This window comes from Lissotriton helveticus, chromosome 8 (assembly GCF_964261635.1).
Source record: "Lissotriton helveticus chromosome 8, aLisHel1.1, whole genome shotgun sequence".
Lineage (NCBI taxonomy): Eukaryota > Metazoa > Chordata > Amphibia > Caudata > Salamandridae > Lissotriton > Lissotriton helveticus.
The window spans coordinates 66,534,043-66,550,572 of record NC_136069.1 but is presented as its reverse complement, the minus strand read 5'-3'; the positions used below and the strand labels follow the sequence as shown (position 1 = coordinate 66,550,572).

The window sequence follows — 16,530 nt, the reverse complement described above, 5'->3', positions numbered from 1 at the left end:
GCCTGCCTTGCTGGTCCTGCCTGTATTCCCTCGCAGCCTGCCTTGCTGGTCCTGCCTGTATCCCCTCGCTGCCTGCCTCGCTTGGTCCTGCCTGTATCCCCTCGCTGCCTGCCTCGCTTGGTCCTGCCTGTATCCCTTCGCCGCCTGCCTCGCTTGGTCCTGCCTGTATCCCTTCGCCGCCTGCCTCGCTTGGTCCTGCCTGTATCCCCTCGCTGCCTGCCTCGCTTGGTCCTGCCTGTATCCCTTCGCCGCCTGCCTCGCTTGGTCCTGCCTGTATCCCCTCGCTGCCTGCCTTGCTGGTCCTGCCTGTATCCCCTCGCTGCCTGCCTTGCTGGTCCTGCCTGTATCCCCTCGCTGCCTGCCTCGCTTGGTCCTGCCTGTATCCCCTCGCTGCCTGCCTCGCTTGGTCCTGCCTGTATCCCTTCGCCGCCTGCCTCGCTTGGTCCTGCTTGTATCCCTTCGCTGCCTGCCTCGCTTGGTCCTGCCTGTATCCCCTCACTGCTGCCTCGCTTGGCCCTGCCTGTATCCCTTTGCTGCCTGCCTTGCTGGTACTGCCTGTATCCCTTCGCCGCCTGCCTCGCTTGGTCCTGCCTGTATCCCTTCGCCGCCTGCCTCGCTTGGTCCTGCTTGTATCCCTTCGCTGCCTGCCTCACTTGGTCCTGCCTGTATCCCCTCACTGCCTGCCTCGCTTGGTCCTGCCTGTATCCCTTCGCCGCCTGCCTCGCTTGGTCCTGCCTGTATCCCCTCGCTGCCTGCCTTGCTGGTCCTGCCTGTATCCCCTCGCTGCCTGCCTTGCTGGTCCTGCCTGTATCCCCTCGCTGCCTGCCTCGCTTGGTCCTGCCTGTATCCCTTCGCCGCCTGCCTCGCTTGGTCCTGCTTGTATCCCTTCGCTGCCTGCCTCACTTGGTCCTGCCTGTATCCCCTCACTGCCTGCCTCGCTTGGTCCTGCCTGTATCCCTTCGCCGCCTGCCTCGCTTGGTCCTGCCTGTATCCCCTCGCTGCCTGCCTTGCTGGTCCTGCCTGTATCCCCTCGCTGCCTGCCTTGCTGGTCCTGCCTGTATTCCCTCGCAGCCTGCCTTGCTGGTCCTGCCTGTATCCCCTCGCTGCCTGCCTCGCTTGGTCCTGCCTGTATCCCCTCGCTGCCTGCCTCGCTTGGTCCTGCCTGTATCCCTCGCTCGCTGCCTGGCTTGGTCCTGCCTGTATTCCTTCGCTGCCTGCCTTGCTGGTCCTGCCTGTATCCCCTTGCTGCCTGCCTCGCTTGGTCCTGCTTCTATCCCCTCGCCGCCTGCCTCGCTTGGTCCTGCCTGTATCCCCTCGCTGCCTGCCTTGCTGGTCCTGCCTGTATCCCCTCGCTGCCTGCCTTGCTGGTCCTGCCTGTATCCCCTCGCTGCCTGCCTCGCTTGGTCCTGCCTGTATCCCTTCGCCGCCTGCCTCGCTTGGCCCTGCTTGTATCCCTTCGCTGCCTGCCTCACTTGGTCCTGCCTGTATCCCCTCACTGCCTGCCTCGCTTGGTCCTGCCTGTATCCCTTCGCCTCCTGCCTCGCTTGGTCCTGCCTGTATCCCCTCGCTGCCTGCCTTGCTGGTCCTGCCTGTATCCCCTCGCTGCCTGCCTTGCTGGTCCTGCCTGTATCCCCTCGCTGCCTGCCTTGCTGGTCCTGCCTGTATCCCCTCGCTGCCTGCCTTGCTGGTCCTGCCTGTATCCCTTCGCCGCCTGCCTCGCTTGGTCCTGCCTGTATCCCCTCGTTGCCTGCCTCGCTTGGTCCTGCCTGTATCCCCTCGTTGCCTGCCTCGCTTGGTCCTGCCTGTATCCCTTCGCTGCCTGCCTCGCTTGGCCCTGCCTGTATCCCTTCGCCGCCTGCCTCGCTTGGTTCTGCCTGTATTCCCTCGCTGGTCCTGCCTGTATCCCTCGTTCATGCTGGGAAACATCATTTACCACGAAGCAAATAACACGCATAACGTTTACCACGCGTCACTCACCACGCAAAGGTCTTTCCCACGCGTAAACCTTCAACGACCGTCTTTACCACGCGAGTGGTATTCCTTCCTGTCGTCGTTCCGCAAGTACGATCTGCGTTGGCTTTGGGGGGCTGGGGGGAGGGGGATTAAGGGGCTGGGGGGCTGGGGGGGGGACTGGGGGGAGGCTAGGGGGGGTTGGGGGGGTCTCCCCCCCCAAAAAAAAAAACAAGCGGATATTAATAAATAAATAAGAAGAAAATGTCAAAAACGTAAAAAAAAACGCTCTACAATGCCTCAAAACGCTGAAGTAAAAGAGCACGTCATAATAGAAGTCCGTTATCAGTTTTGATAGACGTGTTTTGACGCTTGTTTCCGTGGTCGGTGGAAGAAAGGGCTGATGGTGAAAGACGTACAGGGGTAAGATATGAATCAAAACTTTGTAAATTAGGGTATTAATTAAGCGCATTATGAAAAAAATAAAAATATAATGTAAGGGAATCTGTTTATTATTGTTTAAAACATCGATCTTTTCCTTCGTACTGCATGTAGCCTATCAGTATCATTATGTAAATGGGACGTCAGATGTTTCGTAACGTTATGATTGCGGAGTAAAAACATGCGTTGTCAAATGCTGCGTGCAAAAGACACATGCGAAGTAAAATTCGCGTGGTAAAGGCATGCGTGGAACTTGAAATCGTTGAATAATCATATATTCGTTCATGCTCAGTCCCAGTGCTCCGCTTCTTACCCAGTCCTTTGTAGAACCCTCCGTTGCTTTGTAGCTTGACTTTCACTAGAAATATCCCAGACTAAAAGTTTAAGCATTATATATCGAATATAAAACAGTCCTCAGAGTTGCAATAAAGAAAGAATGCCCCACCAGAGTTATTTGTATAAAAGAACAGCCCTTTAACAACACCATACACGTATATGGCTGTGTTCGAGAGGGGAAAAGAGTTTGCAAAGTATTCAGATGCACTCGATCTTCAATATTTATAAAAGTTATCTGTGCCCTATAGAATGTTATAATGAAAGTACTAAGAAATACATTGTTTTTCCCTGACACTTGCATAGGATCCTTAAAGCAGTCACTGGGGCTTATTCACAAAGGGACATTTCTGTGTGGAGTTCTCCACACATTGAGATTTACACTTTTGTCCAGGCGGAGTTTTCCACTTAAGCTTAGATTTTCTAGCCTCTACCCCATCAAGTGGAGCCTTTTATGACCGAATTTACAGCCATAAATGTATTACAAAAATGTTCACACCTGCAGATATCACAGACCCTAGGGTGGAGGGCTCCGAGTGGAAGGCAATAGGGAAATAGCAAACATCTGTCCCAAATCGTGCACACCTCACATACATTAAGCATAACAAATCAACACAATTAAAACGTACACCCTTACCTAACTCCTCATCCCCTAAGACTACCTCACGAGCAGGACGAAATGCATCCGCTGTAGAATCGAAGATATAGGAGATTCCATATAAGAGGAGGGGGAACTCCACTGAGGAGCAGCCAGACCTTGCAGTTCACTTTTTATTGAATTAGTCCAGGGATCCACATGGTCGATCTCCATACACCCTAGGTCAAGTACATGTATTTCAATGACTTCCAGATGTTGATGGGTGCAAGAAAGTTCTGGCAATTAAATCCCCTCCCTTACACCTCTTGCCCCCACAATCGCCCTCACCCCCAGCGATATCAGGGCTGTTGAGTGTGTGTAAAGGTAAACAACGTTACCACGAAACTTTTTCCCCACAGGGAATTACAACGCAGTTGTTACAACGACCGCGTTGTAATTCCGCATACCATTATTCCGCAAGTCGGAACAACAACTTGCAGAGGGGGGAGAAGGTGTTGGATTTAAAATCCAACACCTTCCGTACTGTCCGCACAGACTGGAGTTGGAATAGTAAATAATACTATTCCAACATCCAGCGCCCCGCCTCCGCAAGTCGTTGTTACGACTTGCGGGGTAATGGTATGCGGAATTACAACGCGGTCATTGTAACGACCGCATTGTAATTCCCTGCGGGGAAAAACACTGCGTGATATGTGTATTGCATTATTTCGACATTATTATTTTATGTAAATTACAAATTACATTTATTATTATTTTAACCTTCCACCCCTTGTAGTATCAGATGTCTTGGTAACTTGGTCATAAGATGTTTATTATATTAATTTTAATATTAGAAGTAAAGTAATGACAAGAAATTGATACCAATTAAATTAGAATCAAAATGTTATATTTTTTGTAACAAAACTTTTTACAATTAAAATATAAAAAAAATTACCATTTTAAATAATGTTATAATTTTCCTAATGTGGTGGGTTAATTGTTATTCACTGCCTCCACTGATTTCTAGAAGTGTGTTGCAGTACCAATGATTGGTAATGTGTGGTGCTTAAATTACTTCAAGGCTTAGCCAGAGTACATTTGAGTCCGTTTTGTCAATAACACACGTAGAGTAGCTGTAACTTTTGTGAATGGACTTGCTCTTTTGTGGGCATTTTTGTATTTGCAGGTCTCTCCATAAACATCTCTACATCCCTCCCATTTTGCATTAAATATACCCCTTTTCTTATCCAACCCCCCTTGTCCCTTCCCTGTTTACCACCAAAACAGAGAAATCCTGCTGTGGAGCTCTCCGCACAACAGAGGCGAGAAGGAGGCAGAGATTCGTGAATAGCACTTGTGACCAGGAGAAGTGGCATTTCTGGAGTACCACTTCCCAGGCTGAAAAATACCTTTGTAAGTAGGCGCCACCATATTTGATATAGATTGTGCTCAGATAATTAAAGATCAAATTATACACTTTGCTTTACTTCTGATGATCTTAGAAGCCATGTATTATTGTAAGAGCTTGGGGACTTTATTCGGTCTGCATTCTGTATGCTTGTTCCGAGATCAAAAACAGCTTCTTATAAAGTATGGGTTACTTCCCAGTACCTTCTGCCTGAGTCAGCAGTGTTGAAAGCATTTATGTGAGAATGACAGTTTCTGACGCTCAAAAGCTTTCCTCAAGCCAAGAAAACATTATCTAACAATTTAACACAGCATCAAAGTTAAACTGTACACAACTAACTACTGGACTGAATGCGAAAAGAAGGTTATTCCTATACAATATCCGTATTTTGCCTCTACTTTATAAAAATGTTTGCACCACATTCTTAAACCCATTTGCAAGGTACATCCATGAACGATTCTGCATGTCTGATACGCAAAAACAAAAAAAAACAAAAAAATTAGCCTGATGGGTGCAAATGTTTTAATGTGTGCCTGAAATCTAGGTATAGTAAATTGTCCATACAATCTCCTGTTTGGTTTTGGGATACACTTTACAAATGCGCACATCTTGTGCACTGACTGACTGACCAAGAGTCTTTGAGAAAACCTTTGCTTAGATCCACCATTCTCTAAACTGAAGTTCCTCTGTAATAATCCCATATGTTTTCACAAATTATCTTCATAAAGAGGAGAGTCAGTCCACTCACATGCGACCTCTTCCTGTTGAAAACTTCCATCATTTTACAATTTTCATATCATCGCTGAGTTTTTTAACAGCAATTTAGTTTGCAACCTGTACAGTAATCACTTGATTTAGGACAAATGCAGTGTGTCTGCTTTGCTAATCTGATATCCATCTAACACAGGCCAGCAGGGCCCCTTCCAACAGAGCAAGCAAGGGAATAAGACAGTGAGAGGGAGACAGAAGTGCAGCATAAAAACAAAAACAAAATAACTTCCAAAATTTGCTTTTGGAGCTTGCTCCCTAAACACTGATTGTAGAATAATTGGGGATTAATGTAGTGAACAAACACATGAAACGAAGAATTGGGAAGGGTGTGGGAGATGAACCTGGGAATACTCACAGCTAAAAAGATATTGCACGTCGCCTACAAGTTCCAAGAGCTTAAAATTCGCCAGGACTTGAGATACCCTTATAGCGCACTGTTGAGAATACCAATATTAGTATACGGTGCACACTACAAACCGAATTATCTCTTGGTATTATATAATAGGTACAAATTATCTAAGTCAACGGTAATCATGACATCAACTTTAGCAAGATAAAGGGCTAAGAAATCAAATCAGTGATAACACGTTGGATTGATCTCTGCACGTGTCACACTACCCACTACACTATCTTGACTACTCTAAAACTTAGGACCGAATTTAGATTGTGTCGGTCTACGAATATAAATCCCATAGGATATAATCGGATTTATATTTCGGCAGGCTGGATATCCAACACCGTTGTGATAAAGTAACCCATTCGCCGAGATGTAAATCAGGCCCTTAGTGCGCTTGTTAAAAGGAGAAATGTCCTCAATTAAAAATGACCACAGGATTTTTGAATTTAGGGTCCACAATGAAACATTAAAGTCCTATTTACATGTGGCCGATTGATTTGGATGGGGTGGTAACAGCAGTTATTGGTCCCTTCAGAATTATGACATCTTGAGGAACACAGCGATCTCTTTACTTTGACCCAGAGACTTTAGGTTAAAATCCAAGGCCTTATCTGGAATTACCAAGGGAATCGATTCCGTAATTACTAATACTCGAGTTAATTCCTCATTTCTTCATAGACTTTCAGGGTCCAACTTGGAATGGGCTAGATCTTCGAAGCTCTACAATGACCACTACCCTTGCATCTGTTAATCCAGGACGGGGAAATACCAGTCTATTTCCATGGCCATTCGCTAAAGTATAAAGCAACACCTGTTAAATTGTATAAATATGGTCTGATAGGGATGGGAGCTGTTTGCGATTGGAGTTCCGGATGTCGATTTTGTGCATCTACCCTGGTTATGCTCTCCCATCTGGCACTTTATGGACACAAGTCACAGAAACCTGAGCAGACATGGTGCTCAGTCAGTGATGTGCAACCCCTGGTGTATCTGCTCTGCTTGGAATAGTCATAGATTTGTAGGCTCATGGCAGTAGCCCTGTTACTATGCATTGAGGCAAACATGCAACACCAACTAAGCGGCAGTGGCTATCAGATATGGCCTACTGCAGGGAACAATTGGAACTGTATGCAGCAGAATTACCAATGCCCTCGACGCCCAAGGACATCTGGGGTCCCCTTACTGCCTACCTTCTGACAGTACCGGATGTGTCCTAGGAGGGTCGGGCGAACAGGACATGGTTTTCACAAGATTGTATTGCTGAGATACCTGTACTAGTGATAACGATACTGCACAAACAATGCACTCCGTCTAATGTATACGGCACTGCTTGGCACTATGTTACGATACTGAGATCAAAGTAACATTTTGAAGAGCTGTGCTACATAACTCCCTTACCTTGACCTGTATGGCGGGATGAAATTCCCGCACTGGTTTCATCGAAGAGTCGTAAATAGTGCTGCCAATCTTTACCCATTCCATGAGTGGGACCGGGCGGAAATCCGTATGATACAACTCGGCGTTCAGCCAGTAGGACAGGAGATCCAGGTTAGGGAGTGTGGCACTCATGCCGACGATCTGTATCCCTTCAGAAAAGGATCGGCTCTGTGCGGCGGGGCAGCTGCAAACAAAGCAAAGTCATGGTCAGCAAACTAAACAACTGCTGGACCCAGGAAAAGGTCCCTTCTAAGGTTTGACAAGAGACAGTTCTAGTTGTCTCACAAGAGCATATACTGTCTATAAAGAGAAATGTTTAGTAGTCACCTCCCCCCTCAAACATTGGCTGTTGTAAATGCCATTCAAATATTGATCAGCCCATTGTCATCAGCCATTGGTTGATAGTAACTGTCATACATCATTTTACTTCATCAGTTTTCAGCCATTTTTTTAGAACAGGAGCATGAATCCCGCTCAGTGAGAGGTGGTCTCTCCTCCACCAGCACTGGCGGGACCTTGAAGCTGGAGCTTTGCAGACCTCTACCCCAGGTGTTACACACAGTTGAGCAACATCGAAGCAACACCAGAGCATGGCACCTCTGCAGAGGCAGACAGCAGCAAGTCACAGCATCTCTTCAACAATGTGTGGGTGGCTCACCCACGCACGGTCAACCTCTGGGTGATGGAAGTGTCGGGCCAGTTGATCACAGAAATAGGACTAAAAATGTACAGTTACAGTGGACACAGAGGAACAACATTACCACAGCCACTGACATAGAAAAGAGAATATCTTGATATGACAATGGCAGGTGTTTATGGATGATGTCCATAGCTTCATGTCAGACACCTTCTCTCACTTAGAGCTCTCAAGGTGCAATATGACAGGCATATGTATACATAAAGTCCTACTTTTCACTTTCCATTCAGGTACTCGTAGCTCTGTTTTTCGCATTATCAATGTCGGTCTAGAAGTACCGGACTAGGTGAGCTTCTCATGCTCAATAACTAACAACTGAAGACAAACTAAATATTCATTGAGGTAGAATTGGATGAAAGGCAGATGGCTGCTTAATTAAAGTTGGCGAACCACATCAAATGCGAGTTTGTGATGGGAATATGGTGCGGCAACGAAGTAAGCTGATGAAATTAGGTGTACGAGATGGCTGGCCACTGCAAGCCCGTCTTCTATATAATCTGAGCCGAACAGTCTCAGGTAGGGAGGAAAGGATGGAGCAGGTCAGGCATCAGCAGGACTCCAATAACACAAGAACAAATATCCACAGGCCAATGGACGTACAAAATAATCATGCACAAATTAAAATCACACATCTTCAAGTACTCAGGCACACACATACAGACATGCAACACACAGATACCCCTGCATATATACTGTATACATTCATGTCCACATACAGAGACAAACACATACAGACATACAAAATACACATACACCCATATTGCATACATCCATGTTCACATACAGAGGCAGAGCAAACCGCACACAGGCATCCATGTGTGTATTCAATGTATTCAGTTATTCACCCACCCAGGCACCCATTAATGTATACATTCATCCACCCATGCACTCACACATCCATTCACTATCACCCACTCATTCCTCCGTCCAGTCACTCACTCACCCGTTCATCTGTGCAGTCATTCATGTACCCATTCATGTACTTTTTAACACTTTCATTCATCAATCGTTGAATATATGTTGCTTCAACCCATCCAGCCATCCTCAGAACCATATAAAAAGCCAGACTTATTGCCCTTGACGTTGTTGTTTTTCTTTTAAAAAACACAAATGCATCCTTGCCTCCCACCTCCACTTGCTCATTTACCCTTCTCACTGCAATATCTCCTATGTCTATAATGTGCAATAACCATTCCCTAGTCAAATCAAACTTTATTTGGATTTTAGTATGAAATCCATAAAAGCACAGCAAACCACATACATAATTAAAAAACCTCTTGCCCATAGACAGCGTAAAATATTTCGATATCATAAAACACAATATAAAACAAAATCAAATATAAGTTCTATAAAACATACATATGTATAGATTACTTTAACCCTTTTGCCGTGGCGTGAATTCTGCTGCGGTGCGGGAGGCTAGGGGGCGGGCGTGGCAATTCGGTGCCATTGACGGCACCACGCCGTCATGACCCAACCTGCTCATTAATTCACCCTCACAAGCGAGGAATTAGTGCTGCGGGGGGAGCGGCAGAGGCATGCCGGCACTACGCCGACATGAGCACACGCCGCCCAAGACTCATGATGGCATGGTGCCGTCATGAGCACCCAACGGGTTAAAAATTGCACTCCTAGGACCACGAGATTTGTAAACGTGGAAAATACTACGCACTCCAAGTGAGCTCATAAATGGTAAAATAGTCATTCGAGTGCAACAGAATTAAAATGATATAAAAAGTATTAATAATAATCATGAAAGACATAGCTAAGATAAGAATTAAAAACCCTCTAGCTAAAATAAAAAGGATGTTGGAAACCCAGTGTTTGTTTTGTGTCTACACACAGGCCTTCCATGTTAATTGTCAAAATAGACAAGGGAATAGGCTTAAAAATCTGGGACTATTGTTTAAACTGCCTCGTAACACAGCCCATCTAGGTGCCTTTATGATTTGCGTCTCCTGATTACGTTCTTGATATAGGTTACAATGGCACAACATGTGTAAACGTTTGGCAATTTCCTGAGAAGTTCACCTGGTAATAAAAGAGGTCCTGAGATAGGAATAAGGGGCAGATTTCTCTTAATCTGATGTCTTTATAGAATTTACAGAACAGCATGAAATGCATAGGGATTGACCGGGTTTTCCATCGCATGGTCACTTGGCAGATTTGAAGTCCATGCCTTTGATGTGGACAATGCAACAATATGATTGATTAGTTGGAAACCTAGTCTAGTCAAATAAAATCTGACCTGATTATTAGTCAGGTAATATTGTATCCCTTGTTGTATCGGTCCCTTGCAATAACTTTCCACTGATGCCTTAGTTCTTTCTTACTGAATTGTAGAATACCTGCAGGGTCCCGAACACTACAATTTTCCTCCACATCTTTCCAGATGCCGATTATATACCTAAACCAGTGTATTTCTTCGTACTGGTCAAGTTCTAGACAATCCCTTATGATGTCTCTAGTAAAATGTGTGCCTTGTTTGGACCAGATCCTGTGCCATTTGATAACACTACTAAGATGAATGTGATCTTCAATATACACGAGGCCAAGTTCTTCATAGATTATGTAAGATGGGGGTCAAACGCGGGACTGCTAGGAGTCTGCTTTAAGTGCCATTTCCTGTGTCTGGATCTGTTTGCTATTGTTTGTGCCCCAGATTGGTGCCCCATATATTGCAACTGGGAGGCGTTTGCTTTTATACCGTTTTACCATTTGTCTGATGTGTTTCATTCCTATTTTATTGGCAGATCTAAAGAGTGCATCAGAAGCTCAAGAATATTTTAAGTATGCGTTCTTTAGATGGGGTCCCCATAACCCACCCTGTGAATATAGGATGCCCAGGTAGCTAACTGTTTTTATCTGTTCAATTTTTGTCCTCTTACAAAGTCCTTTGCTGAGCCAGGTCAACCCTTCTAACTTTAACCCTCCTTCCACAGTCCTATCTTCACCTCCCTTGCTGGCCCATGGAATCCTTAAGTTCTCCCCACCCACCATTCGCTCCATGTAAAACATCAGTATTGTGCACGCACGCTGCTGTAAACCTAGGTTCAAATGAAAAATATTACATACATACAAGAAATAATCCTTTTGAAACAGTGGATTAAAATCCTACCTGGGAGCTGCTTTTTGAGAGACATAGCGAACCTTGGTGAGCAGCAGCTCCAGCAGGTACCCCCTGTGAGAATCACCCAGCATGTGCAACTCATCGACAACCAGCATCCCTACAAGAAAAGCAACAGTCAATAACAGACTTGACGGGTACAATGCCTGCTGAACATAAAGAAAAAAAGAGAAAGGTCTGAAATAAATACAAAAAAACACAGAAGAGCTCCCTCCTTCCTATGACCTAAATCACAAAATAATTCTCACCTGATATCTCCTGGGAAAACATTTGAACACATTCTAAAGGATCAATAGTCCATCTCTCTCCAATGATTTTTAAGTCCTTAAGTTAACAAACACTGCTTGACCTCTCACCTAACAGATGCAACTTGCTTTCTTCGATGAGCCTATTGATCAAACCATTGGCCTTCTCAATGGTGCAGACGGCGACATCGACAGAGGAGAAGCCCCCGGCCGGCGATGAACTGCCCATGTAGCCTTCCACCCGCAGTCCCACCTCCTGGAACAGGCTCTGAAACAAGAGAAATCGAACGCTTAAGTCAGAAGGCAGCCAGCAACATATCCTACCGCCAGGAAGCTCGCTTTCAGAAACAGAATTGACAGGAATAACAAGAGGAGAAACAGATGAGAAAAGAGTGCCTCCCTGTGTCTTTCTACTTTTAATCACATCTTGTGAAAGAGGTTCTGAAATAAGGCAAGACGCCTTCTGCTGGTGATGGGCCTGGACCACCACCACTAAACAACCAGAAGCAAGAAGGCTCTCCTTTCATCCTTCCATTCTCACCTCCCACAAGAAGTGCCATAGAAAGTAAAATTTCTGTGCTAATTCATGCTACACGTGCTCTTGCAATTAAAGATTCTGAACTTGGAATGACAGTACAAAGCGGTAGAAACAGATATACAATATATACAGCAAAAGGCTAGAGAGTTGTTTCAAATCATTTACAAAACAATGTTCTAGAAAAAATGTTCCCAATGGAAGACCCCCTTTCCACACTATGAGCAATTTAATCAGATTTAAAGAAAGAGAATCCACCTGTGCCTAACAGATGTAAGTTTTACCATCACTCTGATTTGAGTACTTCGTCTTCAGCTCCTATTCATGTAGTGAGGCGACTGCCAATGTGGTCTAAAAAGGACCCTTGCAAAGTGAGAAATTAACACGAACAAGCCAAGGGAATAGGTTATTGATACTGGTCTATTGCCAGCTGTCAGAGTTGTGGAGTAACTTCAGCAGTGTGAAAGTCTGGCTGGGTAGAACAGGATGTGATTGTAAATTTCCATTATGTTGAAATAGCGGAAGTAGTAGACCTGCACTCCTTTGGGGTGAGGGATGATCTCTATGGAAACTAGAGCGGCTCTAAACCATCTCCACAAGAACTCTGGAGACCAAGTGAGCAAAAGATGGCCTTGATGCTGGTGGATGAGGAAGCTGCAGCAAACAGCCATCAGAAACCAGAGGGACTCCAAGGTTCAGTGGTGATCTGGGTCCACAGATGGTAATGGAGTCAAAGTATTCCATCAAACCACTGTAGCTGGTACCATTGTTGCTGTCACAGTGAAGTCAGTGGCCCTAGGTCCTAGGTGCAGGCTGAGTGCAATTACTTCTCCCTTTGATGTGCATTCTCCTGCACCAAGGGATCGAGGTGGAGAGAGGGAGATGATGACCAGAATGTGGGAAGTTACTTTGACCACCCAGTTTTGGAATTTAACTGTGTGCGGGTACCACCAACTGAGTCTCACTGGTAGCAAATTCTCTGGAAATGCTAACCACCACTGCTTGGTGAGGCCACTGCTGCACAGCTAGGGTAAGAGTCTCTGGGCTGGTTAAACACAAACATGTGAGCACATATGAACAAATCTGCCCACATGTACGGGCTGGGCGTGTGAGGCTACCATGTAGCTCAGCCCAGTATCTGAGGACAGCTAGCGTTTTACCAAAGGGACACTTCAGGGATTGTTGCTGACCTGATATAGGCCTTAATACTGTGAGAGGGCATTTCAAGTCCAGGGTTGTAGTGCTTACTGAAAGGCAATGTGCTCATTGCATTATATCATATGGGTAAAATTTGCACCACTGCCCATATGTGCCATACTTAGGCCTAGAGATACCAATCAGTTATCTATTTTAGGGTAAATATATACATCAAATGAAGATTCACTGTCACTTTTTTGATACCTATGCTCTATATGATACTTTGAGAATTGAAATATTTCCCTGGCCTAGCCATAATCAGATTCCAGGCCTTTGACTCTCCTCCCCCATCTCCTCCCCCCTCCACTGGGCCAAGTTAATTACTCTGTGGCCAGCAGGGGGATCGAAGAACTCCCACACAAGTGTCAATAACAGTGCATGGCCTAGTTTCTGGGACAGGAAGGTGTGGGAAGGAAATGTGTGTGTGTGTGAATTAACTTGTCACACTACAGCTGGTTCGGACACGCCCAAATACACAGAAACAAAAGAGGAAGGCCAGACCTTCAGAGCTAAACATAGGAGGGTCTCCCCTTTGCAGTTGTGGTGGGAAGGGGTCAGACAGCTGTGTCAGTTGTGGGCAGAGATGAGGTTCTCAGAGAAGAACTTATTGTAGACCTTTTGGAGTCACCATCTTAAAATGTACCAGAATGTTGTGCAGGAGGGTTGGTGGAGGACTGGGGTGATGGTCGCATACCCTAGGATTGGGCCTAGGTGCCTACCGTCCTGAGCTTTCCACCCCTACTGAAAAACCCTTTCCCAAGGGAGAGACTCTTGAGAAGACACTCGGTGGCGGCAATGGGGGAATAATGCCCCTCTGGAAGAAGACCCCTGAACTTCGGCAAGGATGGAGTTTAGGATTGTGAATCTTCAACTGGCACCCAGGATTAAGACGGGTCTCTCCAGGGTCAGTGGCGCAGGCCCCCTTAATCCCCCGAAGAACAGTAGGGGGAATGGACCTGCTGTGGGGTACTCTGAAGGGTTCCCCTGGGACTTCTGTGGCCTGGCCCTTGGCTCCACTGCTGACACCAGTGCAAAGAAGGCTAAAGCTATGGGGCTGAAAATGCAACAGGCAGGATGTTTTGCTTGCTGGCTGTGAAGGGGCTCTGGAAGCCGTACCCAAGCAGGTGAGCGCATAAGGAGCCCATGCAGACGGCAGGTTTGGCAAGGGTATAGCAAAATCAGGTTCCCCAACAAAAAGTAACCTTTAGGTGCCAGAAGGCATGGACAAAATGCACCAGGGGCCATGAGCAAAACAACACCAAAATGATAAATGTTGACCTTATAGCCTAGGGCCAACAAATAATCACCTCTGAAGCTCAATCCCTCGGGAGACAAGGAGGGAAAACAAGTGCACTGAGCTCTGCTGGGAAAACCTAAATTCCTCCACTGAGGAAGCTCCTAGGAGTTGGTACAACCTCGTCTTTACATTAATTTCACTGGATAGTATGTGTGGCCTCCTCCACAAGAACACCACCGGCCTGTAGATCGTATCCCAAAGCGGCCTGACGCAATAAGTAATTGTCCTGGGGATCCTGTCTCCCAGAGACAAAAAAAATCAGAGTCTTCAGGGTGCTCGACCCCCCCTGTGTCTAGGGGCACAAGCGCAGCTCACATCAAGCCTCCCATCTGCCTTAAGTACAGGTAGACCACTGTATCTTCCTTCGGATACCAGCGTCGACTGGAGCACCGAAGGATCATGGAATTTAGGAGCTTGGTAGCGCGGGGAGCCGGACGGGGCTGCGCAGACTTTGGGACTACACCAACAGCCCTGAACCACTGCAGCATGGGGTGACCCAGTGGGCAGGTATATCCACGGGGAACAAGGACAAATGGAAAGCCTAATGCATAGCTGGATGTTAAACCAAGGGAAAGCCCACACAGAGTGGCAAAGTCGCTAATCTAATATTCAGGCTATTGGGACGAGGAGCGCCTCATAAGCCTCCGTGAGGGCTTGGAATTTGCATATTGGTCCTTTTGTGGTGCCCAAAGAGTGGGCAGGGGCAGCACCACCTTTTTAAATGGTGTTTAGCGGCTGGCTGCAGCAAATGCAGCAGACCGCCAGAAAACTTTCCCCAAATGTGGCTCTGATTCTCCCAGGGGATTAAGTCCATGATCTTGGGGGAAGTTTATCATGAATTATCATTGTGGGTTGTGGGTTCAGGGTTTGCTGGGGCGGGGCGAGCGTGGGTGTCCACCAAAGGTATTTCCATCTACCTTATTACATAGTTTTACTTAATGTTTAGCATTTAGTAGTATGTACCTAATAAAATGACGTCATTTTTTTCATAAGAAAAAATCACTTACTGGACAATGATTTATTGATTGATGTTGTTTACCAGCGAGTTGGGGGTAACAGCCCACATCCTCTCTCCTGAGTAGGCCTCGAACTGCTCTGCTTCACTACCCTGAGAGAGCCAAGTGCTGCAATGTCTTGGTTCCCAGTACAAAGAGAGTTGCAGACTTCTCACTCCTGAAGGATTCACATCTTTCAAGACTAATGACCCAATACCTTACACAGCGGCTGTGGGAAGGGCTGGGGTCGAACCAGTACTGAATGCATGGAGCTCAGCAATGTACCAGTGGCCATGCCCATGCTAGACACAACTGTCAGAATATATCCACACACATACTCTGTTGGATGACTCTCAATTTGGCTTTAGACAGGGGCACGGCACCGAGACCGCCCTTATAAAGCAGCAGATGAGATCAGAAGAACTATGGATGATGGAGGATCAGCAATTCTGATACTCCTGGATCTATCTGCTGCTTTCGACACGGTTGATCATACCACCTTGATCAACCGTGTCGAAACAATTGGCATCAAGCACAGGGCTAAGGACCTCCTTACATCTTTCCTCGCCAATCATAACCAGGCAGTAAAACTAGGCCCATTCCCTTCGCCTATATTCTCTCTTCCATGCGGAGTACCACAGGGATCCTCGCTAAGTCCGACCCTATTTAATATCTATGTGTCGGACTTGGCGAGGGTAATCAAGGCCTACAATATTAATCTCACTACTTACGCCGACGACACCCAGTTGGTCTTATCCATCCACAAAGACGGTACTAAAATAGCAGCCAACTTTAAAGCAGGAATGAGAGCAATCAGCATCTGGATGGCGGCCAATTGCCTAAAATTAAATTCATCAAAAACTGAGGTGATGCTGTTTGGCAAGGTACAACCACTATGGTCGCCTCAATGGTGGCCAGAAGAAATGGGCGCACCACCGCAACCAGTTAGCAAAGTGAGAAACTTAGGGGTCATCTTTGATGACAAACTACTTTTTGAACACCACGCCAGCTCGGTAGTCTCCTCATCATTCCATACTCTGAGGAAAATCACAAAACTACTTCCCTTCCTCCCGACATCAGCAGGAAAGACCCTCATTTCTACCCTTGTGTTCTCACGTACAGA

General features: G+C 46.3%; 1 protein-coding gene across 2 annotated transcripts in view; it reads right to left on the bottom strand.

Moving 5' to 3' along the window:
* Window positions 1-16,530, bottom strand: part of POLQ (DNA polymerase theta) — a 478,304-nt gene that overhangs the window by 393,564 nt on the left and 68,210 nt on the right. For both annotated transcript variants that reach the window (XM_078656637.1, XM_078656638.1), the window contains 3 exons: window positions 11,495-11,651; window positions 11,130-11,238; window positions 7,276-7,498 (listed from right to left, as the gene is read on the bottom strand). In XM_078656637.1, coding sequence (XP_078512763.1) covers window positions 7,276-7,498; window positions 11,130-11,238; window positions 11,495-11,651 — 489 coding nt within the window. The remainder of the gene's footprint in view (window positions 1-7,275; window positions 7,499-11,129; window positions 11,239-11,494; window positions 11,652-16,530) is intronic.